We start from the raw sequence: 24896 nt of genomic DNA, 5'->3' as shown, positions 1-24896 counted from the left end.
ATATATATATATATATATATATAAATATATACATATATATACACAGTATATATACATATACAGTATATATATATATATATATATATATATATATATAGAATAGCCACACACGTGCCCTTTATTATATAAGAGGATATAGATGCGAGTATATATATATATATATATATATATATATATATATATATATATATATATAAAACAGTCAGACACGTGCTCTCTACTGTATAAGGGATATATATATATATATATATATATATATATATATATATATATATATATATATATACTGTAATATATATATGCATATATATGTATATACATATAAATTTATATATATGTATATACATATATATTTATATATGTATATATATATATATATAGATGGATATATCCAAAGAGATATGGAAAGAATAATAATGAAAATAACATTAACAGACAGAAAAAGAGCAACGTGGAGACGAGAGCAAACTAAAGTAGGAGATATTCTAACATGTAAGAAAAAGAAATGGACATGGGCAGGACATAAATTTAGAATGAAAGATAATAACTGGACATTAAGAATAACAAATATATATAAATATATATATATACATATATATATATATATATATATATATATATATATATATATATATATATATATATATATATATATATATATACATATATATATATATATATATATATATATATATATATATATATATATATATATATATATATATATATATATATATATATATATATATATACATATATATATCCCTTCCAGGTGGGAATAAATTAACATGATGAAAGGGTTTGTGCGTTGCCATGATCAGCAAAGCTATACTAATCAGGGCCACCCATACTAGACTGGTTTGTTGTGAGCGATCAGACCAAAATACCCTATCATCATCAATCCGCAGTGGGCAGCATGGCCAAAACCCAGACATGAATAACACAACTTTGTCTCGGCCCCCAGTGGAACAACTGCTCAAGCTGGCGGGCAATTCCATCCCACTGCAGGGGGTGCTAACAATATCTGGACTAGAACAGGCCACCTTTGGAACCGGACCTTGCAACATACATAGTGAAGACCCTTTCTAGGGAGGAAGATCTTGTTAGGTTACTAGAGAAGCTGAAAGAAATGAATTGGGATATAATAGGATTAGTGAAAATAGAAGAACAGGGGAATCTTATGTAGAGTTAAAAGAGGGCCATATATTTTGTTTCAGAGGACATGAAAAGAACAAAGAATATAGAGTGGTTTTCTTAATGATAAAAATTTCCAGGTAAGCCGAAATGGAGAAACGAAAAAGGCAATAGATTATATTCTCAGTGAAAAAGTTAATTTAGTGAGAGATGTGAGTGCTAAATAAGTTAAAGTCAAGCAACTATAGAATGATAAATAAGCAAAATTAGTTTAGATCTAAGGAAAGAAAAAAAACTAATTCTAAGAAAGAAAATAATCACTCTATAATAAGAGAAAAACCCGTTAAGTTTAGTTTAGCAATACAAAATATCTACTCCAGGCTACATGTGGATATGGAAGCAATTAAAGAAGAAATGAACAGTAATTCAATAAATCTTTTATTGGTATCTACACAAAAGATAGATGGAAAAATTCCTAAAAAAGATCAACAAAAACTAAAGAATAGATTCGAAATGAGGGAAAATTCCAAGAGAGATAAAAAAGAATTAGCAGAATTATCCAAAACCGTAAACAAACTAAAAACCCCAAACATTCGTAAGCACAATCAGACCAAAATGGAGGAAACGCTGAAAAAAAGGAAGAAGCGTCAAATTGATGAAAACACGACTTGGAACAAGATGCCAACAGATGTTTGCTTTAAAGGGTGAAAATGGAAATATCAACAATAGAGATGAAGTGATAAAAGATGAAAAGGAATTCTATACAATAAGGATCTATATATGTGATAACTTTGCCAATAGAAAAAAAAATGAAACACCTGAGCTGGTACCAAATATAACAGTAGAAGAAGTAAAAGCATTAAAAGGAATGAAAAATCATCTACCACTACTAGCCATTCCACGCGCTGTCATCAGCTATTTACTTTCCCAAACCTTTACAACTAAATCTGACTTCTTACATAACTTGTTCCATAAAGGTCTCAAGAAAACAAACAAACAATATGTAAACACACATTCAAGCATATGTAAATGCATTCATGTATTTAGAGAATCGTTCCCGAATTCATGAACATGTCTGAAACTTCTTCCTCCCATATCTATATTTATTTTGCAAAATTTAAAACTCGAGAAGAGAAAAGAATTTATAAGAGATCATAAATTGTGGGCGGCGTTTCATTTTCTCCGGACTCCTTTTAGAGCCTCATCCGCCCTTCTCTTCTGAATTACGCTGGGCCCAAGTTTTAACTTCATTATTTTCTGGTCTACGACCGTATTTGAAAAACTACCTCAGTTTTCGACTTAAGAAGAATTTCTTAAATGTATATATAATACTATGCGTAGCGAATGGAAAAATCTCCCAGACAGAAATTTTTAAATATACATTTTTATCAAAAGAGCTCACTACTAAATATCAACCAATGGAAAAATGTTTGCATGATGCAAGATTTGCAATGTTGCACGAAAACACAACGTGGTTTATATCCTTTCTATTTTGGAAGTCCTTCAAGTGAAACAAATTATATTCTCGTTCCTATGTTCCTCCATTCCTTACCGCTCCCCCTGTAATTTATTACTCTGAGCTTGCCTGAATTCACGCCACTTTTCTATGCATTCATTGTTATTTCATGACTCAAGCAAATACATACAAATACATTTGTACATATACACATACTGTATATATATACATATTTACATACATACATACATACAGATAGACACACACAGACACACACACACACACACACATATATATATATATATATATATATATATATATATATATATATACTGTATATATATATATATATATATATATATATATACACACACAAACACACGACTCATACACACACGCACACACACATACTGTATATATATATATATATATATATATATATATATATATATATATATATATATATATATATATATACACACACCAAATACACCCCCTCACACAATCCAAGAGCATTCTCGTGAGATATTTTGGGCCGCTTTTGTTAACAGGCAGGCGCAATTTGTAAATCTGTATATTAGTGTGTCTTTCTAGTGCGTTCCTGGAAATTGATTAAATAAGGGGCTTATGGTCAAACATGCTCAGGTATCAGCATTAACCGTCTGATCACAAACCAACCTACTCGATGCAACCAACTTGCCCTACATAGATGGTTGACCATTTTAAACTACAAACTCTTATTATGACTAAGGTCCTGAAAGAGTAGTTGTTGGGAAGTCATAATCAATAGTCGGAAGACTATGCATTCATCCGACATTAGAGTGAAACCGCGACCCTATCTATTTTGCTTAAGTCATTACTTTTAGAATACTAATTCTCCCCGACTGTGATTGCAATTAACCGTTTAAAGTATTTCAAAGTATTATACAACCGCAAGTGTAATTAAACCACAAGAAAATATTGATCATTACGCTAAACTCTTTTTTAACCATTTGATGCCTGTGATAATAAAACTCGGAACTTGGCTTTGAAAGTTTAATCTCCACTCACCATCAACATTTTATTTATTCAGGTTTGGTCATCACCAAGAAAAAAGCCATTTCAGCCAACTAATAGCCCTATCACACCTATTCTCTGATGGCTGCAGATACAGCATCTGCGGTTATCTGTGAGGAACCCGTATTATATGCGTACTGTGTCCATGCTAGCCTAGTGTATGACAGTCCTTAGCCATGTAGGTCTGGGTCTTCCAACTCTTCTAGTGACTTGTAGAGCCCCGCTAAACATTTGGTGAACTAATCTCTCTTGGGTTGTGCAAAGAGCATGTCCAAACCATCCCCATCTACCCCTCGCCATGATCTCATTCACATATGGCACTCAAGTAATCTCTCTTATAGTTTCATTTCCAATCCTGCCCTACCATTTAACTCCCAATATTCTTCTGAAGGATTTGTTCTCAGAACTATTAAATCTATTGGAGATTGTTTCATTGTCATACTATGACTCATGTCCATAGAGTAACACCGATCTCACTAAACTCGTATAAAGTTGGATTTTTATACGTAATTTCATGCGATTTGATTTTTACATTTTACTCAACCAAGCCATTGTCTGATTTAATTTTTTTCAAACTTTCACTAAACTCTCATTCTACAGATCCTATATTGGATATCATAGTTCCTGATTACTTATATGATTCAACCCCATTAATCCTTTATCCTTCCAATGATATTTCATCTTCCATCGCATACTCTGTTCTCACCATCTCTGTCTCTTCTATTTATCTTCGGCCCAACCTCTGGTGATATTTCATGCATTCTGGTAAAAAAGCATTGCACATCCCGTGGTGTTCTACTAACAAGGACACCATCATTAGCATACTCTAGGTATGCTAAATTCCTATCGCCTTCTACCTTTTCTAAATCCTGCTTGTTTATCTCGCAGCTTTTCATCAATCTTCCTCTCCTCTCCAGTCCCTTTAGAATAAGCCTACTATAAATTTTTTATAACAACTGACGTAAGTGTTATACCTCTGTAATTATTGTAATCAGTCAGGTCTCCTTTTTTTCACCAACACAACTAACTACCATTCATCAGGTTTTGCCTCTCCATGCCACATTCTACAAAATAATCTTGTACGTACTCTCGGAGTCACTTCATTTTCGGCCAGTATCATCTCGGCAGTTATTCCATCGTATCCAGGGGCTTGCCATCTCTTTAGTGTTTTGAGGATAGTTTCAACTTCAAATACACCGAATTCATTCACCGGCACATCATGGTCTCTATATCAATCAAATTATTCCCTTTATATCTCCTATTCACAACCTCACTAGAAGTGTTCCATCCAACGTTGCCTTTCTTCATCTTATGTCGTTATAACAGATTCATCTCTCTTTTTGATGGGTATATGCTGCTTCTTCTTTACCCACATAGAGATTTTATTAATAATTCTATGAGTAATTCTTACACCATAGCCACTTCAAGAATTCATAGCTTTGCCAGCCGCATCTGCTTTACGGTCTAATATTCTCTCCAGTCAATCCTAGCTTTTCTTTTGACCTCACTACTGGATTTAGCATGTTGTACCTTGTAATTTCCATTACTTCCTCAAAAACTTTCAACAATCAATTTCTGTTTTTGTCTCCTTTTTATAGTATCCCAAGTATCATCTGATATCCATGACTTTCTCCTTGTAACTGCATGTCTCAAGACTTCACTACCAACTGACTGATATATGTTCTTAATATCACGCCATTCTTTATCAACTGTCTGCTCTTCGTCTCTTAAAGTCTTCAAGACTGCAAATTGATTCCTACATTAAATGACAAATGTTTCTCTGTGCTCTTCTTCTTAAAGTTTAGCTGTATCAAACCTATATATTCTACCTACCTTTCTATTGGATGCTTTCAGTTTTAATTTCAGTGTGGCAATGCGGAGCTGGTGATCACTACCAATATCCACACCTCTATAGCTTCTTACATTATCAGTGTCCTTCTTCTCTCTTTATTAATGACAATGTCATGTACTTGATTTTTGTAATTGCCACACGGTGAAGTCCATGTATACTTGTGGATGTTCTTGTGTTGAAAAAAAAAGAGTACCTCCAATGACAAGATTGTTTTCTGAACATAATTTAATTTTCAACTTCGCCAAGACCCTCGCCATCCATCATATTCTCTATCCCTTGATTATTTCTTCCAACTTTAGCATTGAAGTCGCTATCCACAATTTTCACATCTCTCTCAGCGATCTCATCCATTACCCTCTTCAGTTCTTCCCAGTATTCATCTTTCCTTTCTTCAGGGGAATCATTTGTTGGGGCATAACAATCTATAATACTCTTATTGCATTGTTTTGATTTAATTAAACTTTGCTAGTAACAATCTACTATTTACAGATCTCCACTGGATTAATGCCTTTTCTGCTCTTGGTGTCCTCATCATTCCTACTTTTTCTCTTCCAAATCAATCTGATCTTCCTAAGTGTATATATATATATATATATATATATATATATATATATATATATATATATATATATATATATATATTGCCTTGGTCTAAAGTTTTCTTGTCAATCCCTTAACAATGTGTTTCATTTAGGGCCAAGATATCCAAACTATATTTCATAAATTCTCTCTCCACTTGCTGTAACTTCCCAATCTGATTCATGGTTCTAACATTCGAATTTCCTATTTTCAATTTTTCTTTAGTATTTAAAAGCCGGGAGAATCTTAGCACCCTGCTATGCACGGGACTGGGGGCCATTCTTTCATCTTCTCTTTCCATGACTGACTAAATCCAGAGGATTCATTGGCTATATGCATCAATGGATAGCCAGTTCATTGTGAAGTGCAGTCCCTATCTAACAAAAGCAAGTGACCTAGTAAGATCAACAGCCAGGCATAAGGAGTAAAAGCCGAAGAGATAGTTTATCCATTGCCTTAAACCCCATCTGTCGCCCAGCTGCTAGTGACTTCACCGAGATTTAGGGAGCATTTCATCCACACCCAAAGTTCTCATTACTCCACCAAGTTGCTCGTCCGCTTATACGAGTATAACCGTCGCCAAACACACACACACACACACACACATATATATATATATATATATATATATATATATATATATATATATGAATTATTACACTCAATACGCACTTCTCGGGTAATAAGTAAGGATTTAGGATAGATTCAGGCTTTAATTTATGTTAATTCGAATTTCAGGCCTCCCTCGTGGATACCCTAAAGTAGAGAGCCAGCGTGTTTTAGGGAAGAATGGGGTAATAATTATTGCATGAACTTACAGTATTTAGGATATACCGAGTTATAACCTGTATAAAAAGTTCATCTAGACGAGTCACGCCTGTTTATCTTTCATTTACACTCAGAATGCGCTCCTACTACAATAAAAGTTGGATAAGAATTAATCATCCCTTCATAAATTCTAAAACTGGCTTTCAAAGACACTTTTAAATCTGTTCCTCTGCTCACAACGCGGCTACTTTTGTCCTTCACCTATTCTCTCTCTCTCTCTCTCTCTCTCTCTCTCTCTCTCTCTCTCTCTCTCTCTCTCTCTCTCTCTCTCTCTCTCATTATAGTTAGTTCCAATTTTATATGAATCCTCTGCTTCCATTCCTCCAACAATCATATCAGCTTTCATAACTACACCAACTTTCAACTTTGATAGCAATTACAAGTGTTAATAATAGTTTTGAAGTATATGCTAAAAATAGACGAGAAAATTCCTAGTTTAGCATGAAAGTGGAAGGAGTGATGTGGAGAGTCCCAGAAAAAAAAGTAGATGTAAGATAGTAGTTGCGGGATAAAATAATACATCATGAGGGGAATGTGGAATGATTGACGTTTGTAAATAATACCCTTCTTATAGAGGTCAGTGAAAGGAAACTGCAGACTTGTAAAGGAGTTTGAAAATGTTAACGAGAAACAAATGAGACTATAAATGTGACCAAAAGTAATGTCACAAGGATAACTGGAAGCAAGGTAGATGAGGTAATTAATAAGAATATAGATGGTGAAGGAATTGAAATGGTTAAGTCATAAAAGTAACAGTCAGTAAATATAACAAATGATGTGACAAGAGAAGAACACAGATACAGAATAAGTGAAGAAAGGAAATGAGCAGGGGTTTGAGCAAAAAATTATAATTAGCTTCAAATGATTGTGGAAACTACTATGAGAATGTATTGTAATGAACATGCAACAAGGAACATGCATACAAATGAAGAAGAATGCTCTCTTTTTCTTACACTCAGCACAAATAGTAACCACACTGGACTCCAATCAAACTAAACGGCAAATGCTGTTAAAAGTAACATACCCTAATTTCGACTACTCTCAGTACCTTATTATAATGTCAATTTTAATGCCAATATAAACCTTAATTACCGCTCTAACTGTAACGGTTTTCAAGCTGTAAGCAACATTCAACCTAAACAAATAAAGCCACTGAATGTAGACATGCTAATGTCAACTTGAATAAAATTTTTGCCATACGACTGCCAATCTTACCTAACCCTTAAGGGACATATAAATATGTGTTATTCGTTAAATAAAGTAGTTATTTGCAGGGTTTTGTTGTGATCAAATCCGTTGAGATACTACCGCTAGAGTGTTATAGGGTCCTTTGGCTAGACAATACTACATTGGATCCTTCTCTCTGGTTACGGTTCATTTTTCCTTTACCTACACATACAACGAATAAACTGGCCTATTCTTTACATACTCTCCTCTGTCCTCATACACCTCACAACACTGAAATTACCAAACAATCCTTCTTCATCCAAGGGGTTAACTACTGCACTGTAATTGTTCAGAGGCCACTTTGCTTTTGGTAATGTTATTAAGAGACTCTAGCTTTGGTAAGCAGCTCCTCTAGGAGAAGGGCATTCCAAAATCAAACCATTGTTCTCTAGTCTTCGGTAGTGCCATAACATCTATACCATGGTCTTCCACTGTCTTGGGTTAGAGTTCTCTTGCTTGAGGGTACACTCGAACACACTATTATATCTTATTTCTCTTCCTCTTGTTTTGTTGAAGTTTTTAGTTTACATAGGAAATATTTATTTTAATATCGTTACTGTTCTTGAAATATTTAATTTTTCCTTGTCTCCTTTCCTTACTCGGCTATTTTCCCTAGTTGGAGCCCCTGGGCTTATGGCATTCAACTAGGGCTGTAGTTTAGCAAGTAGTAGTAATAATAATAATAATAATAATAATAATAATAATAATAATAATGGTTGGTGACTCCGGAGTAGTTTGAACACACAACCCACCTGCCAGTTCACCACCTCACCTCTGACGATGTCCACAACCGACCACGACTCATCTATCCATTTTGTCACAGTGAAAGTCCAACCCTTCACCACTAGAGATGTGTTTGCCTGGTTTTAACACGCAGAGAATCTGCTCTGCATCAAGCGTGTGAACCACTCAACCAGCAAAGCAGACTATGTTCTTGCTGTGATCCTCTACAACACCTTCCCAGAAATCTCAAATCATACCTTCTTGAGCAGTACTCCAATCACCAGACACCCTTGTAGCCAAAATTTTGCAACTCTTTCAACAACCATTAAGGGATCATAAGGCATCGATGGTCCTCAGAGAATTGATCAGTAATGCTCGCATTTAGCCTGCTACAAACAGACAGTTCTCCTCGTGATGAACCTAATTTGTACCCCTTTGGTACAACACTTGCCGGAACCTATGTGAGCCGCCCTTCCTGATGTTGACACCTTACCCATGAAGGACCTGATGACTAGAGTCGACCCCCTTCTGGACAGCCACTTCCCCACTGTCAAGAACTCCATCAACATCTCTACTCCTAAGGAAAGGGACAACCACTCAACACTGACTGAAACTGAGGTGACTGCTATATGACTTCGGCGAAAACCTTGTGATAAGCCTGGGAAGCAATGAAGCTACCTATAAACAACTTATGTCCCCTCACGACCACACCCTCCACATCCACTGACAGATTCGGGCTGCTGCAATGAAATGTACTACTGGATGTCAGTGGTTAAAAAAAAAAAAACGCAAGTAGGACATAGCCTGTGGCTGCAGCCTCCCCATCTACCAACACCTACTATTTTGCATGATTCAGGATCTAATGCATGCTTTCTAGTAGATACTGGTGCTTGGCATTTCCTTCTGCAACATTCTCTCTCATGGGAAGAGATTAAGCTGCCTATAAACAACTTATGTCCCCTCACGACCACACCCTCCACATCCACTTACAGATTCGGGCTGCTGCAATGAAATGCACTACTGGATGTCAGCTGCTGCAATGAAATGCACTACTGGATGTCAGTGGTTACAAAAAAAACGCAAGTAGGCCATAGCCTATGGCTGCAGCCTCCCCATCAACTAACACCTACTATTTTGCATGATTCAGGATCTAATGCATGCTTCCCAGTAGATACTGGTGCTTGGCATTTCCTTCTGCAACATTCTCTCTCATGGGCACAAGCCCGTGAAACTAAGCCTGCTATCTGCCTGGTGTTCGCCAATAGATCTGCTATCCCCACCCATGGTTATGAGATGCTGCCACTATCGTTTAGGAGATGCCCAGTGTCGGTAAATTTTCATCATCGTCTACATTACATTGCCTCTCATCAGTGGAGATTTACTTGCCCATTTCCACCTCCTGGTTGATGTCATACTCCAACACTTATTAAATACCAGCTCTTATTTGTTTACACCTTTATTACCTGCCCCCTTACACCTTGCTCTCCACATCAGCACACTCATGGATGCCTACACCCACCTCCTAAATTTATATCTCAATATCTTCTGCCCAAAACTATGTCAGATGTCCATGATTCCCTCCAAGCACGATATTTATCACCATATCAAAATGACGGGGCCCCCAGTCTTTGTAAGATTCAGACATTTGGCACTGGCCATTTGACAGCTGCCGAACACACAATAACCAAACTGGAATAAATAGGCCTTTCTCGAAAGGCATCAAACCCATGGTTCTTACCACTACATATTGTCCTGAAGATGGATGGATCCTTACACTCTTGTGGGGATTAAATGTATTTTAATTTGCAGATGGCATCAAACCACTGCCCCCTCCCCATAATTGCTGATATCACTACCTATCTTGATATTGCTAAGGTATTTTTGACCTCAACATCCTGAAGGGGCATTAACAGGTGCCCATGAACCCAGAAGATATCCCCAAGACTGCCATCACCACACACTTCGGCGCATTTACTTTCATTTACTTCTGCTTTGGCCTTAGTAATGTAGGGACTACAATTTAACGAGTCAAGGATGGCAACTTACGGGACCTCTCCTTCTGCTATGTTATGTAGATGACATACTAGTGTTCTCACCCTCCAAAGAATACCAACTACGTCCCCTACACATCATTCTCGACCGCCTGCAGCAGAATGGCCATGTAGTTAGGTACGACAAATGCACCTTTGGTGCCAAGGAAGTGGCATTACTGGGTCATCACATCACTCCTGAAAGCATCCAACCCCTCCCTGAGAGGGTATCAGCAGTGCAGAAGTTTTCCATGTTCTCAATTGCCAAAGCACTGCAGTAGTTCTTGGACATAGTGAACTATTACTGCTGGTTCTTGCCCACCTCTACGACTCCCTTAAAGGCAAGTAAAAAAACCTGAAGTGGGGCCACTTCTTGATGTAGCCTGTTTAACTCAAAGAAAGACACATCAACTAATAATGTTCTCACCTTTCCCGTGCCAACTGTACCCCTCCCATTCTTTATCGATGCCAGTGACATCACTGTAGGGGAAGTACTTGACTAGATGACCAATGGATTGGCTCGGAAATTGGCTTTCTTCGGTAGAAATCTTTTCATGGCAGAATCCTGTTACTCAGCTTTCAACTGTGAATTACTGGCGGTGCATTTAACCGTCTTTCCCTTCCGCCACTTCTTAGAGGGCACAACATTCTATGTCATTCACAATAACTACATTCTCCTTGTGCCTCCCCTTACTCGACAGTTTGACCTTATCACCTGGTTCCCTAGTCAATGATGACATCTCTTTGCCTTTGTTCAATCCAACTGCAACCCTCGTATACTAAAGGCTGTCATTGACGCCCTTTCCAGAAACACTAGCTGCCGTCCACCTAGGAATGGATTACATGGCCTGAGCAAGCCGAGTAGCAAACCTGCAGGCTATCCTTCATGTCTCTGCGCTGGGAAAATGTAGCCCTCAATGACTTTTATGAAAAGAGGATAGGAATACCATTGACCACCTAAAATCTGCATATATCCTGGGCAGGTCACCCTCTTTCACAAGCATGTCTGCTTTAGGGGGAGGGGGAGATATGTAATGAACCTGCAACAAGCAACACTCCACCTAAACGACAAAAGGTGTTGAATGTATATTTGACTTTATTGGCCTTTTTGTGATACAATTGTTACCCTTATGTGACCCTTTGGCCCATATACATACCAGTGTGTTTCGTTAAATAAAGTAACTATTCGGACACTATTATATTATTCATAACTCTCCCAGGCTCGTCACAGTATAAAGGGATGGTTGAGACTACTCTCCTTTATGGAAGTGAAGTGTTGATGTTAAATATGTATTAAAGAAAAAGGGTTGAAGCTGTAGAGAAGAACTATTTACAATCAGTATATGACATAACTATAATTTATAGATTGAGATTGTTAAGATTTGTCAAAGTAGTAAAAAGTTTAGAGTAGGGGAAAGGATGAATCACTGTATTTCAGGATATATGGTCATATTGAAGTATGAACAACAACAGGATATTAGGACGAATGGCAAAATCAAAATTTGTAAGTAGCTATAGACGATCAAGGTAGTCTCAAGGTTTAATTTTCATACCCAGGTAACAAATTAATTGAAATTGCATATTCTGACATACCATGAAGTACGTTAACTTTTACTCTCATGCCCTGGAGTATCATCTACAAAATGTGAAAATACAATATTGTTGGTAATTCTAGTTAATTTTATTTTTTTTTCGGAATTTGGTTTGATCATCTTGCACTAGAATTACGAGTAGACGGTTAGCAAGACAGATTCGGAAAATAAATGAGATGACATACCAACATCTGAAAGTTGAAATTAAAAAAAGTCCAACAGTTGCAGTATAAAGTAATAGTTAAAGAGGCTGGATATCAATATAAAAGAAAAGCAGATATGGGACACGGGGACCATGCTAAGACCCTTGGCAATTCTACTATGGACTGCATGGGGTATAATGACAGCCCTGTCCTCATTATAATATCGTGGATTACTTGACAAAATAAATTACAAAATGCAGGAAATCTGAATGGTCACAGCTATGTCACTAGCAGAGTTGGTCCCAAATACCCTAACCGCTGCAATATGCAGCATGGTTTTATAATTGTATATTTGGAAGAAGTAAGTTTAATATATTCGTTTTAAGTATTTTCTTAAACATAAAACTGAATAATTGTATTTTAAATTACTTTCAGCATGTTAGGCTAGTCAAATTACACCGACAATTGCTTCCTATTCTATCATATTATACACAAACTGTGAATAATTTTAATCAGTTGGTCGCAAGGGTACGTTAATGAAACCCTGAAGCTTCCTTGAATAAAAAAACAGGAAAAGCAGAAGGCCTATAATGGATTGGATATATGGATGAAGAATATATTAGAAAAGAATGGCTTCAATATAAATGAAGCTCAAGGGAACGACCAAGATGTGGGTAAATCGTGCCGCGGGTGTAATGGGATTTGACAAGCAGCAGTGAACATTTTGATTAAGTGCATAAAGCAACTAATGTCATGGAAGTTTTGCAATAAGTGTGACGTTGACCTTTGAGGTTTTCCTTTAGAGCTTACTGTTAATTAAGTATATACAGTAAATATATATATATATATATATATATATATATATATATAATATATATGTATATATATGTATATATATATACATATATATATACATATATATATACATATATATATTTATATATACACACACTATATATATATATATATATATATATATATATATATATATATATATATATATGTATATATATATATTTATATATATAATGTATATATATATATATATTTATATATATAATGTATATATATATATGTATATATATATATATATATCTATATATATAATGTATATATATATATATATATATATATATATATATATATATATATATATATATAATGTACCTTATTTTGAATCTTGCCATGCATATCACAAATACTACATCGAATTTCTCAGTAACACGCTGCATGCTATACAGTTCACCCAATCAATGTTGATACGGTCTCGCTGCCAATTAGAACACAGTAAACGTCTGTTTACGTGATTCAGTCAAAGATTTATCGCAACGTTTCTGCGAAACTTCTTACCAAACAATAGCAAGGTTTTGTTTTTCCTTCTAAATTATTGCAATTTGGTGTAAACGGACCGGAATATAAAAAAAAAAAAAAACATATATTCGGAATAAAATCGTTGCTGCATTGTCGAAATAACTTACTTATTGTGACAATAAAGCTTTATCGCATTAATGACCAAATTCTAACTTTATATTGTTAGCATAATCATTGAAAATCTTTGGCCAACCAATCGCAGAACAATATATCCACAAAGGAAAGGAAAGGAAGACAAGTGGGCCTGCACCGAAATATTTATGGACAATCAACAGATAACGACAGAAAAAAAAAAATAATGAATAGATGCCTATATATACGTGCATGGTACCTAAAGTTACATTACATTTATCATAAGACTGCAGAAATTATTTTTCTTACGTCTCATTGGGGAGACATGGCTTCAAACAAGGGCGAAACGCTTGCACAATGTTTTCATTCCCATTGATTCCAGAAACATAAATGCACCCAATAATCAAATGTGTTATAACAAAATAACGTTTCACACTTTTTGCCAATTTTGATGATTAATGATGAATTCGTCAACACGATTTCTACCACATACCATTCTGTGTCTTTACGAGCATTGTCAGCATGCTATTTAATTTAACTGTACTTTATATTTACAATTGTATTATATGTGAGGTAGATATACAATTTCCACTTTAATTGTGTCCCTCCTTTGGGTTTTACTTGACACGAAAAGTGCTATTTGGGGACTTCTTTTTATCACGAACACGTGCTAATATTCACTTGCCTTTTTCCGTCTTACTACCAAGTGGTAATACATTCTCAATATTCAAAATATTCTCGAATTAGCTAGGGTTAGCTTAACCAGAAAGACTTAGGGGAAAGAGGACAGGAAATACAGAAAGGAGGGAGGGGGGGGGGGGGAAATGCTCTTCATATATTTTCCGTCAATATTGAGTAAATATCCACATTGGTTTATTAAAATTTTGTCGCAAAGCTAACTATTGGTCAGAAATTTTGTTCTTTATAGTTACTTTTCCACAATTATTCAGTGGAAACCCAATACTTTTCAAGAGGTATGTCCATCCTTCTTTTTATTAGTTCTTATTTGCTTTTCAACTTTGTTGTTTTTAACTGATAGACACATCGTTTTGATACCGTTTGGACCAGACTTCATTAAATTATTAAAAGAAGGAGATTTATCATTCCAATGAGTCTAGCTCGATTCTTGTAGAGCTTCACTGGAGCCCAGTCCAGAGACCGCCAGGCAGGGTGTTACCAACAAAAATTATTATTATTATTATTATTTTCTTTTTTTATTTTTGCGCCAAGGGTCTGGAAATAACATACGCAGACCAAACTTGTAATTTTCGAATGGAGTTAAGAATTTTCTTGTAAGTAACAGAAAGACACTTTGTACTCCATGGGGCATTTGAGAAGCTATGCTGAAGGAATCCCTGGAGCACATCGCAGTCAAGGTTGTAAAATTCGGAATAAATATTCTCTATACAAGTTTCGAATGTTCTTACCCAATATAGTTTCTTATAAAAGTAAAAAGTTTGCCTCGAAAACCATTATGCTGTATGAATTCTAGTACAGAATGTTTCCAAGTAGTACAGTTTGCCAACTGTGATTTTCTTTCGTTCAAAACTTATACGTATATAATTTTTCAAGTGTAATTGCAACGTTGATAAAATCTTACTATGACGCAAGCACCAATTCAGTCTATAATCTATCATTTCCTACTACAGTAATGTGCAAACAGCACTAATTAGTGAAATTGGTCTGTGATTGGTTGGTTACTGGGATTTTTTCCAGGCTTAGCTAATCGTATTACTATTGCATGCTTCCATGCCTTTGGAAATAGACATTTCGTCTAACAATGACTATTAAACACTAGTAGATAAGCCAAAAGGGGTAAATTTCACATCATAATAAAATTCATATAATCTTTATCCGGGCCGTTGAACTACAATTTGATAATGTGAATTCCAGCTCCCTTTCAGTATTCCAATTATTCATTCTCGTCTTTTGATGGATCAAAAGTGGGCATCCAAATTATTAATACTGCTTATGGCTTCAACATTATGCCTAATAATATTTCAGGTTGATTGTGCACCTTAAGCTATTAATACAGGGGTTCTTAACCTTGGGATGATTCCAGACCCCCAATGGATTGTCCAATATGGTGCCATACCCCCTTCACTTTACTGTTGAAATAATTATTACCAATCCTATTATTTGCCAGTGTGTCATCCAAATATGTCAATACCTTGAATATCCTGTACTTTAGATATGGATTGCGAGGAATAGAACATGAAAAATCATAAGCATTGATAATTTTTTTACATTTCTAGTGAAAGCAAAATTAAAGTTACAGTCCATTTTTATTACACAAAAGAAGAAAGAGAACATGAATGTACAAGTTTTTTCCAAATTGACAACATAAAACATACTTTTACAAGCCTAGTGAGATATTTGCTGTTGTTTTCCTGCAATCAAAGCATCATATCGTGGTACAGTTGCTGACAAAGCTACTCGCATGTCATCTGACACATCGTCTATTTCTCCACTTTGATTTCATATTTAATAATGCAGAGAATCCTATTTCACAGAGATACGTAGTTGTGAAGGGAACCAGAACGTTCATTGCTCTCATTGCCAAGCTTGGGTAAGCTGAGATTAGTTCACACCAAAACTGCTTGACATCTATCCCAGTCCTTTCGAAATCAGCTTTCTTTCTTGGGTCCTCTTGGAATTCAATGAAATCATCCTTTGCTATATCGTTATCACTCAGTCTCGATACATCAAATGAGAAAGGGTTTTATATCCAAACCGATTCCATGCAAAGATCATTAGTATCTGAAAAGTAACCCTCAAAATTTGTACTTAGAATTTCCAAATGATTCTTGACTTCTTGAAGTATTTCTACAGGTAGTGTTTTACCATCTTTAGTAAGGATATTGTCAAGGTTAGGAAAGTTTGCCAGGTTACCACTTTCAACACGGCGACACCAGATAGGTAGTTTCCTTGTGAATGCGACGAGTTTTCCCCTGGCGTGAATGATGTCCACATCTCTTCCCTGCATTGATGTGTTCAAATCATTGAGAAGACTGAAAATATCAGCCAAATTTCCCAGGCTAACAATGAAATGTTCATCTTCAAAGTGCTTTGCAAGAGGGGATTGTTGATGCTTGAGAAATTCGAGAATTTCATCCTGAAGTTCCACTACACGTGTGAGAACACTGCCACGACTCAGCCAACGTACTTCTGTGTGGTACGGTAACACTCCGTGTTCCGCTCCAATCTCCTCAGAATTTTTTAAACAGTCGGTGATTCAATGGACGTCCACGAATGAAATTGACTGTTTGCACAACTATTCCCATCGCTTCTTTCAGTATCTTTGGCAAGGTTTTGGATGCCAGAGCTTGGCGATGTAGAACACAGTGGGTGGTGAGCACATGTGGAGCTTTCTCCTTGACTATAGCAATGAATCCAGATTTCTTGACAATCAGGGCAGGAGCGCCATCCGTACAAATAGACCCAATCAAATCCCATGCCAGCTCATGGCGATCTAAGAAAGATTGGATCAGCTTGAATACGTCAACTGCTTTGGTTGTGGTTTCGAGTCGTTCACAAAATAAAAACTCTTCCTTGATGTTCTTTTCATGTACATATCGTACAAATACAAGCAATTGACTGTGGTTTGAAACATCAGTTGATTCATCGATCTGCATGCTGATTTTTGCAGGACTTTGTTTTATCTCGCTGACAACTTGGGTTATTATGTCCTGACTCATGTCTTTAATTCTCTGGTGCACAGTGTCGTTGGACACGGATACCTGACTTATTTCTTCGCGGCATCCTCCCCCAGCACAATTTTAGCCTCCCCAGCGCACAGGGTTTCATGAGGGTCTCCCCAATTGTGTGTGGCTTCTTTTCTCTGGCAATCATGTACGAAACTTTGTAGGAGGCTTCTAGAAGAGGTTTTCTTGGAGCAGAAAACCCACATGATGAAAGAGTTGCTTTCTGAACATAACGAACTCTTTCAAACTTGAAAGCCTCAATCGATGTGCCAACATGATCTTTGTGTTTGCTTTCAAGATGTTCCTTCAGTCCTGATGGCTTCAAATTTCCATTACTCATTACCAAATTGCACAGCATGCACTGGGGTCTTTCTATTCCATCTCGTTCTGTCAGACAGGTGAAGCCAAAACCAACATATGAATCATTCCACTTCCTTTTCTTGACAGACGACATTTTACACAAAATCTATAAAAGGAAAACGAAAAACTGTCAAACACAGCCACTGCTCTCAATACGATAAAAAACATAAGATGAACATAATAAACACACATAATATAATAAAGAATATATATAGTATATATATATATATATATATATATATATATACATATACAGTATATATATATATATATATATATATACATATACAGTATATATATATATATATATATATATACATATACAGTATATATATATATATATATATATATATATATATATATAAATACATACATATATATATATATATATATATATATATATATATATATATATAAATACATACATACATATACATATACAGTATATATATATATATATATATATATATATATATATATATATATATATATATATATATATATATATATATATATATATATATATATATACATACATATACATATACAGTATATATATATATATATATATATATATATATATATATATACATATATATATATACATACATATACATATACAGTATATATATATATATATATATATATATATATATATATATATATTGGAAGCTTGGAATACGAGTTTAATTCGTTCCAACACCGAGCTCGTAAACCAATTTAATCATATTCTAAAAACGACTTTTGTTCCAGCCCTCCCCCACATTGAAAAAAAAATATACATGTATATGTATTTTGTGATGTAAACAAAATGCAGCAGCAGCAGCAGCAGCAACAACCTACTACCTTACGCTACAGCGGTGTTGTGGTCAGTTATGTTGCCTGTGGTCCCGCCAGAGCTCAGCTGATGGCCACAACACCCACTGCCTGTGCTGTCAGTGCTGCCAACTCTACAGATTAATCGTTAGGTCTGCAGATTTTTACGTTCATTTCAGATTGTCAGATTTTAACTAGATACAGGCATAACTAAAGTGAACAAGAACATAAGCATAACTACAAAAAATAACCTGTGAACAATAAGTACAAAATAGAAGAAAATAACGAGATACTAAAAAAATACCTGATTACCAGAGATCGAGTCCCATACCCCCAGCATTTGGGTGCCATACCCCCAAGGGGTATTGGATACCCCCGGTTAAGAACCCGTATTAATGTATATTTTGCAGATTTGCTAAAGGAACATTAATTTATCTAAATTTCTGCTACACCTACATTAAAGTGTTTTCTGATATACTAGAGATATATTTTTGCCACAAAATTATCCTGCGTTCTATTGCTTTATTCTAAATTTTGCAAGAATCTTATTAAAGTACGGTTTCAATACACTAATTTCTATGGCTATATCAAAGAGTATTTTTATTGTATTTCCCAACATTAGGGGACCAATACTTAGATCTTTACATCTTTTTTATTGAGTTTCTAATTTTCTACCAATTACGTCCTTTTCCTTTCTCCATTGGGTTAGTTGGCGTCTCTGACCACCAAGGGACGGGTGTTATGAAGTTTATAAAGAAATAATTTGATTTCTAATTCTCTTATGAATATTCAAATGAAGGCACTTTACCAGCACAAAACTTAAACTTATCCCAGTCAACTTTATTTTGTATGTTGAATTGGAGGCCTTGGTGTATGTCCTAACATGGTTATTAGAATAGGGAAATGTTCACTGCTGTGAAGAGTTAAGTCTTTTAAGGAATATGTTCCATGTGTTTTAGAATAGTAAGTTTAATATACAGAAGTTATTATTGTTCGTTATTTGTTAAACTTTGGAATAATTTTTACTAACAATAACATAATTGGTGTCCCAGAGGAATTGTTGGCATTAAAGTATCCAATTACTAGGAAATCTTCCTGCCTATCTGGGAATTCTTTGACTAAGTTTTGCAATGTATAGTTGCGAAAGGGTTGATTGTAATTATTACAAATACTAAAGAAATTATTTTTCAGGTGCAATTTAAAATACAGATAATTATAAATATGATGTATCAAATTTCATAGCATGGTAAATAACTTTGTTGCAGTCGCTTATGTCTCAGCAAATGGAATAGAGTGTAGTTTCCTACTGAAGGAATAGTATCATTATTATGCTGGAGGCATATTGCAATAAGATCATAATTTTTCAGTAGTCTTCGAATTTCCCTATATGCAAATGGGTTTCAAGACCATTGATATCCCACCGAATTACGAATGGATTAACATTAAGCTTTACTTTCCTAGATTATGTATATTTTTGTTTTCAATGTCATGAAATTGAGAAATGAAACAATCACTGCAGCCAAATGAAATTTTGTTTGCCGTTTCATTATCAGTTGTTGTTTTGTGCCAAAACATTGATACCAGCTACGCCTTAAACTGCAGATAGATTTGTTTCTTCAATGGGTACCTTGTATCAGATTTGCTTCAGATGCTTGAGAATCATATGAATTCTTATGGACCTCATCCTCAACTAGACTACTTGCTTGGTAAAGTGGTTAGTGATGACTTCATTCTCAGATTGTGAGGCTGGGAGTAGTCAATGTTTCTATATCTGCAGTAACTGGATATTTTACATCTACTAGCGAACCTTCCTGTGAATTGGCTGTATATCAGAAACATCATTGGACTTAGTCAAACATTGTTCATTACTTTTTTTTTTTGGGGGGGGGGGAGGGGGGAGTTGTCCTTTCCAGTACCCATCAGAAAACCTCAAATCAATCAATCAAGCATCCATTTGTTCTCTTAGATTTTGATTTGGGGATTCAAGATCAACTTTCTCTCCATCCGAGAGATTTTCCATTCCCTTTGTGGTGTCACTAGCGTCAAGTGTGTCAAACTTACTCTGTACAGAAATCTGGGCTTCTTGCTTGGATTGATAATTTTGGGTAGTACTTTTTTGGTTACTCTGTTGAAATGCATCTCTTGAGATAGTGGTCTTGGGAATAACAATAGCAATGCGGGAATTCGATATTTTTTTTTTAATTCAAATAGGCACACACTGATGTAGCTTTAGGAATAAAATTCTTCGAAGGGTTGCTTCTTGAAGGACTTGATAGTGAAGAGGTCGCATTATCATGATTCTGAGAATTATCACCTGCAAAAGAATAAGCCATGTCCTAGGGATTTTTTTTACAACCCAAATTTTTTTTATGGCTACCCTAAGTTGATGTACTCATTAACTACCTCAGTAATAGTTTGTTGTAGATTATATTATGGACACTGTCTTGAGGTAGGAGAATAAACTTCTTTAAAGTGGAAAAAAAAATTGTCTGACATATCTTTTGTAGAGGTGTCATGGAATTCTGAGAAGATAAAACATTTTTTGTTCACTAGTGCATTTGACATTGATGGCCATAATCATAATAATTATTAACGCTGCATGAGCCATGGATGAAATTTCTTGGCTCAAATATCTAAGTCAAATTTTCATGTAGTCAGGCAGAAATGATGAAGAAAATATCAGTAATATTGCATTGTTGATACCTTCAGGTTTCTAGAACTGAGGATAGAAGAAGGGCACCTCTTAAGTATACCTCCTGAGAATTAAAAAGATCTCTACTATAGTTGATTTCTTTAGCATGGTTAAAATCAAAGAGGGTGAAAATTATTAAGTAAAATTGTTTAAGTGCCATTGCCAGCCTTAGCTAGCAAACCTCGACCATACCATTTCAGGTTACCTTGTGGAATTGCGCTGGCTTTCTTCTCTAGGTACTCGTGGTCCTAATGATGATGTTATATCCTTCCTTGTATGGTGCAACATACCAAATTAGTTCAGGTATGACTCTATATCATACCAAGTCATTTCCTGAACTTCATCAGACAAGGTGTTCCACTTAGGTATGAAACTCAGAATTAGTGTTTCACTTAGGTATGAAACTCGAAATTGATAAAATTTTTGATACGTGCATTTTCACAGGACGGGAGAGATAAGAAACTAGTCATTTATAACACTAAAAAGCAATCTTATCTTTGGAAAAATCAGCATTTGTAATATAAACAGTCATGAAAATCTTTCATTACTTTTGATAGCTTTAATCTTAATCTTTCAATCTTTCCAAAAGGTTTGAAAAGATTGAATAATTCTTCATAATTGACAGTGTGAGCAATCCCCACAAAATAAAAAACTTAAATTAACACAGCCAAATATTAGATTCCCCTTGGATCTTGATGATACACATTGGAGCTACAGGTATCCAGAGTGATAATTTTTGTATTTAACTGGTTATCAGGAAGAAAAGATATGGCCAGACTAGAAGAGCCCAGCAGACTTTCTTTACCAGCATTAGCAGAGGTCGTCTACATTGCTGCGGAGCAGTCAGCATACCAATGGGGCTGGTGGGGGTTGGTTGTTACTTGATATATCCATATTTACGTTTGTTTGTTAGTTTTTTGTTTTGTTTTTTTGCTTCTTTGTTCAGCCTCCTTGAGAATATCAAGAAAGTATAATAGGTTGGAAAGGAAATTTACATTCTCCACCATTGGCACAGGAAGAGTATATTTCCCAAATGGTCCACTCCATGACCTATCCATGGGATAGCACCAAAATAGATATAGAGGTACAAGTGTAATCTAAAACTGCCTGTTAATACTGAGGCCATAAAGCATGGAATCATCCTTCCCATATCTGTAATGATGATGGTCTTCCGGCCACAAGCCAAGAGTCCTACCACTATGGATTGGAACCCACTGGATTCCGATAACCCAACCATTGAGAATAGTTCAGTAAAAAAAAGGTTCAAACCATCCTCAGAATTGCTGCTGTCATTCAATACTATCACATATAAGCTTTGAAAGCAAACACCTCCCAGCCACGATCCTATCTCACATTCATATAAGCAGTGAGTATTATACCACACGGTTCATACACGCTTGTACACTGTCACATTGTTTTCCTCTTATTGTACTGCATATCTCGCTCTACACATCACTGTAAACAGAATCTGATAGAGCCTGTCTTATCAGGAATTACCGTGTATGAATTCTTGTGACCTTCTTGCTGTAAAACTCTTGCATTTAAGCTCGCTGTCCGTTGAAATAGTTAGTTGCATTTACCTCACCTCTCAGTTATCACCTAACTGCTCGCTCGCACAGTTGGTGACCACTGGAGTAACCAGCTCCCTCCCGTCTTCCCCCCTCACAGCTGTGTCTTACTGTTTAATGAGGCCGCCTTCCAACAACGCCACATCCATGAAACTACTGCCCTTCGCCAGTACAGAGGCATTCACCTGGTTTCAGCGCGCCGAGGTCAAGCTTCACATCAAGGGTGTGATTCAGTATAGCACCAAACCATGCAATGTTCACGCGGCGATCCCCGAGGATATTTTCCCAGAAATCTCTGATTGGCTTTGCAAGCAAGGGAACATGCAAATAACGTAAGACCCTCTCAAATCATACCTCCTGGAGCAGTACTTGCCATCACCAGCCACCCGTAAACCCAAACTTTTCCAGCTCTCTCAACAACTGGTAGAGAACCAAAAGGCTTCTCTCTCCCTCGGGGAAATAACCAATATCGGTCACCTGCAAACTGCCTCAGACACCTCTCCTTGTGAGGTAAACCTACTTCATGCCCTTTGGGCAGAACGCTTACCCGAATCAGTGCGCTCTGCAATACTGGATGTCGATATTTTGCCCTTGAAGGATCTGGTGACCAAAGTCAACACCCTTATAGACATCCACTTCAAGACCTCCATAAATGCCGCCACTCATGACAAAAAGAACAATTATTCCACATCGATTGAAGCCGACGTGAATGCCGTAGGACACAGAAGGCCACCCTGTGACGTACAGGAGCGGCCAAACAGCTGCCCACCACCCACCACTCACTCAAACTCCAACCAACGACCTCTACAGCCACTTACTGATGTCCATTGGCTGCAGTTATGGTACTACCACTCCAGCTTTGGGGCTGCTGCGAAGACATGTGCGAACAGTTGTCAGTGGCCAAAAAATGTGTAAGTAGGCCATCACTTGTGGTGGTGGCCTCCCCTGTCCCTAATCTTGTCTTTTTACATAATGCAAGTATGGGTGTGCAACTTTTGGTCGACACAGGTGCTTGCAGTTCTCTTCTGCCAAAGACAACCTTCCAGAAAAGATGTAGTCTGTATAAATCAGCAGATGTCTGCCTGGTAGCTACCAACAGTTCTGTGATACCCACCTACGGTTACGAGAACCTCACATTATCATTTGGAAGCACCAAATATCACTGCAAGTTTCTCGTTGCTGTCACATTGCCAATTCTTGATGTGGAATTCCACTCATATTACCACCTCCAGGTTGATATTGTTCAACGACAGACAATGCTGAATCTTTCTCGTTAACAGCTCCCAAACCAGTCCCTTCCATTGTCGCTCTCCACATCAGCGCACCCACGGATGCCTCCGCCCACCTACACACATCGTAGCCGGAAGTTTTCCGTCTAGAACTTCGTAAAACGCTCACGGTTCCAGCTAAACATGGTATTTATCACCATATCAAGACGGCAGCGCCCATAGTACTCCCCGATTCAGGCGTCTGGCATGGGATCAATTGGCAACCATTAAACAAACATTTACAGAAATGGGCCTTTGCCAAAGGCCTCAAGCTCTTGGTTATCGCCCTTACATATTGTTCTGAAGAAAGATGGATCTCTGCGTCTGTGGGATTACAGCCGCCTGAACATGCAGATACAACCGGATCACTACCCCTTCAACCAACATCACCAACGTGACCTCCTACTTGCACAAAGTGAAGGTTT

At 36.3% G+C, this 24896-nt stretch overlaps 2 protein-coding genes across 2 annotated transcripts; both read right to left on the bottom strand.

Annotated features, from left to right (window-relative positions):
* Positions 1-17272: 17272 nt before the first annotated feature.
* Positions 17273-17761, bottom strand: LOC137659113 (protein FAM200C-like). The gene has a single exon (XM_068394210.1). It carries the CDS (start codon positions 17759-17761, stop codon positions 17273-17275), a length of 489 nt encoding a protein of 162 aa, XP_068250311.1.
* A 4-nt stretch (positions 17762-17765) lies between these two features.
* Positions 17766-18221, bottom strand: LOC137659022 (protein FAM200C-like). The gene has a single exon (XM_068394143.1). It carries the CDS (start codon positions 18219-18221, stop codon positions 17766-17768), a length of 456 nt encoding a protein of 151 aa, XP_068250244.1.
* Between the last annotated feature and the right edge of the window lie 6675 nt (positions 18222-24896).

Source organism: Palaemon carinicauda, chromosome 1 (assembly GCF_036898095.1).
Source record: "Palaemon carinicauda isolate YSFRI2023 chromosome 1, ASM3689809v2, whole genome shotgun sequence".
Taxonomy (NCBI): Eukaryota; Metazoa; Arthropoda; class Malacostraca; order Decapoda; family Palaemonidae; genus Palaemon; species Palaemon carinicauda.
The sequence above is the reverse complement of the archived record's forward strand: the minus strand, read 5'-3'. Positions and strand labels throughout refer to the sequence as shown.

Excerpts from the sequence above, each read along its gene's own strand:
- LOC137659113 (XM_068394210.1), bottom strand. The coding sequence starts at position 17,761 with ATGAGTCAGGACATAATAACCCAAGTTGTCAGCGAGATAAAACAAAGT.
- LOC137659022 (XM_068394143.1), bottom strand. The coding sequence starts at position 18,221 with ATGTCGTCTGTCAAGAAAAGGAAGTGGAATGATTCATATGTTGGTTTT.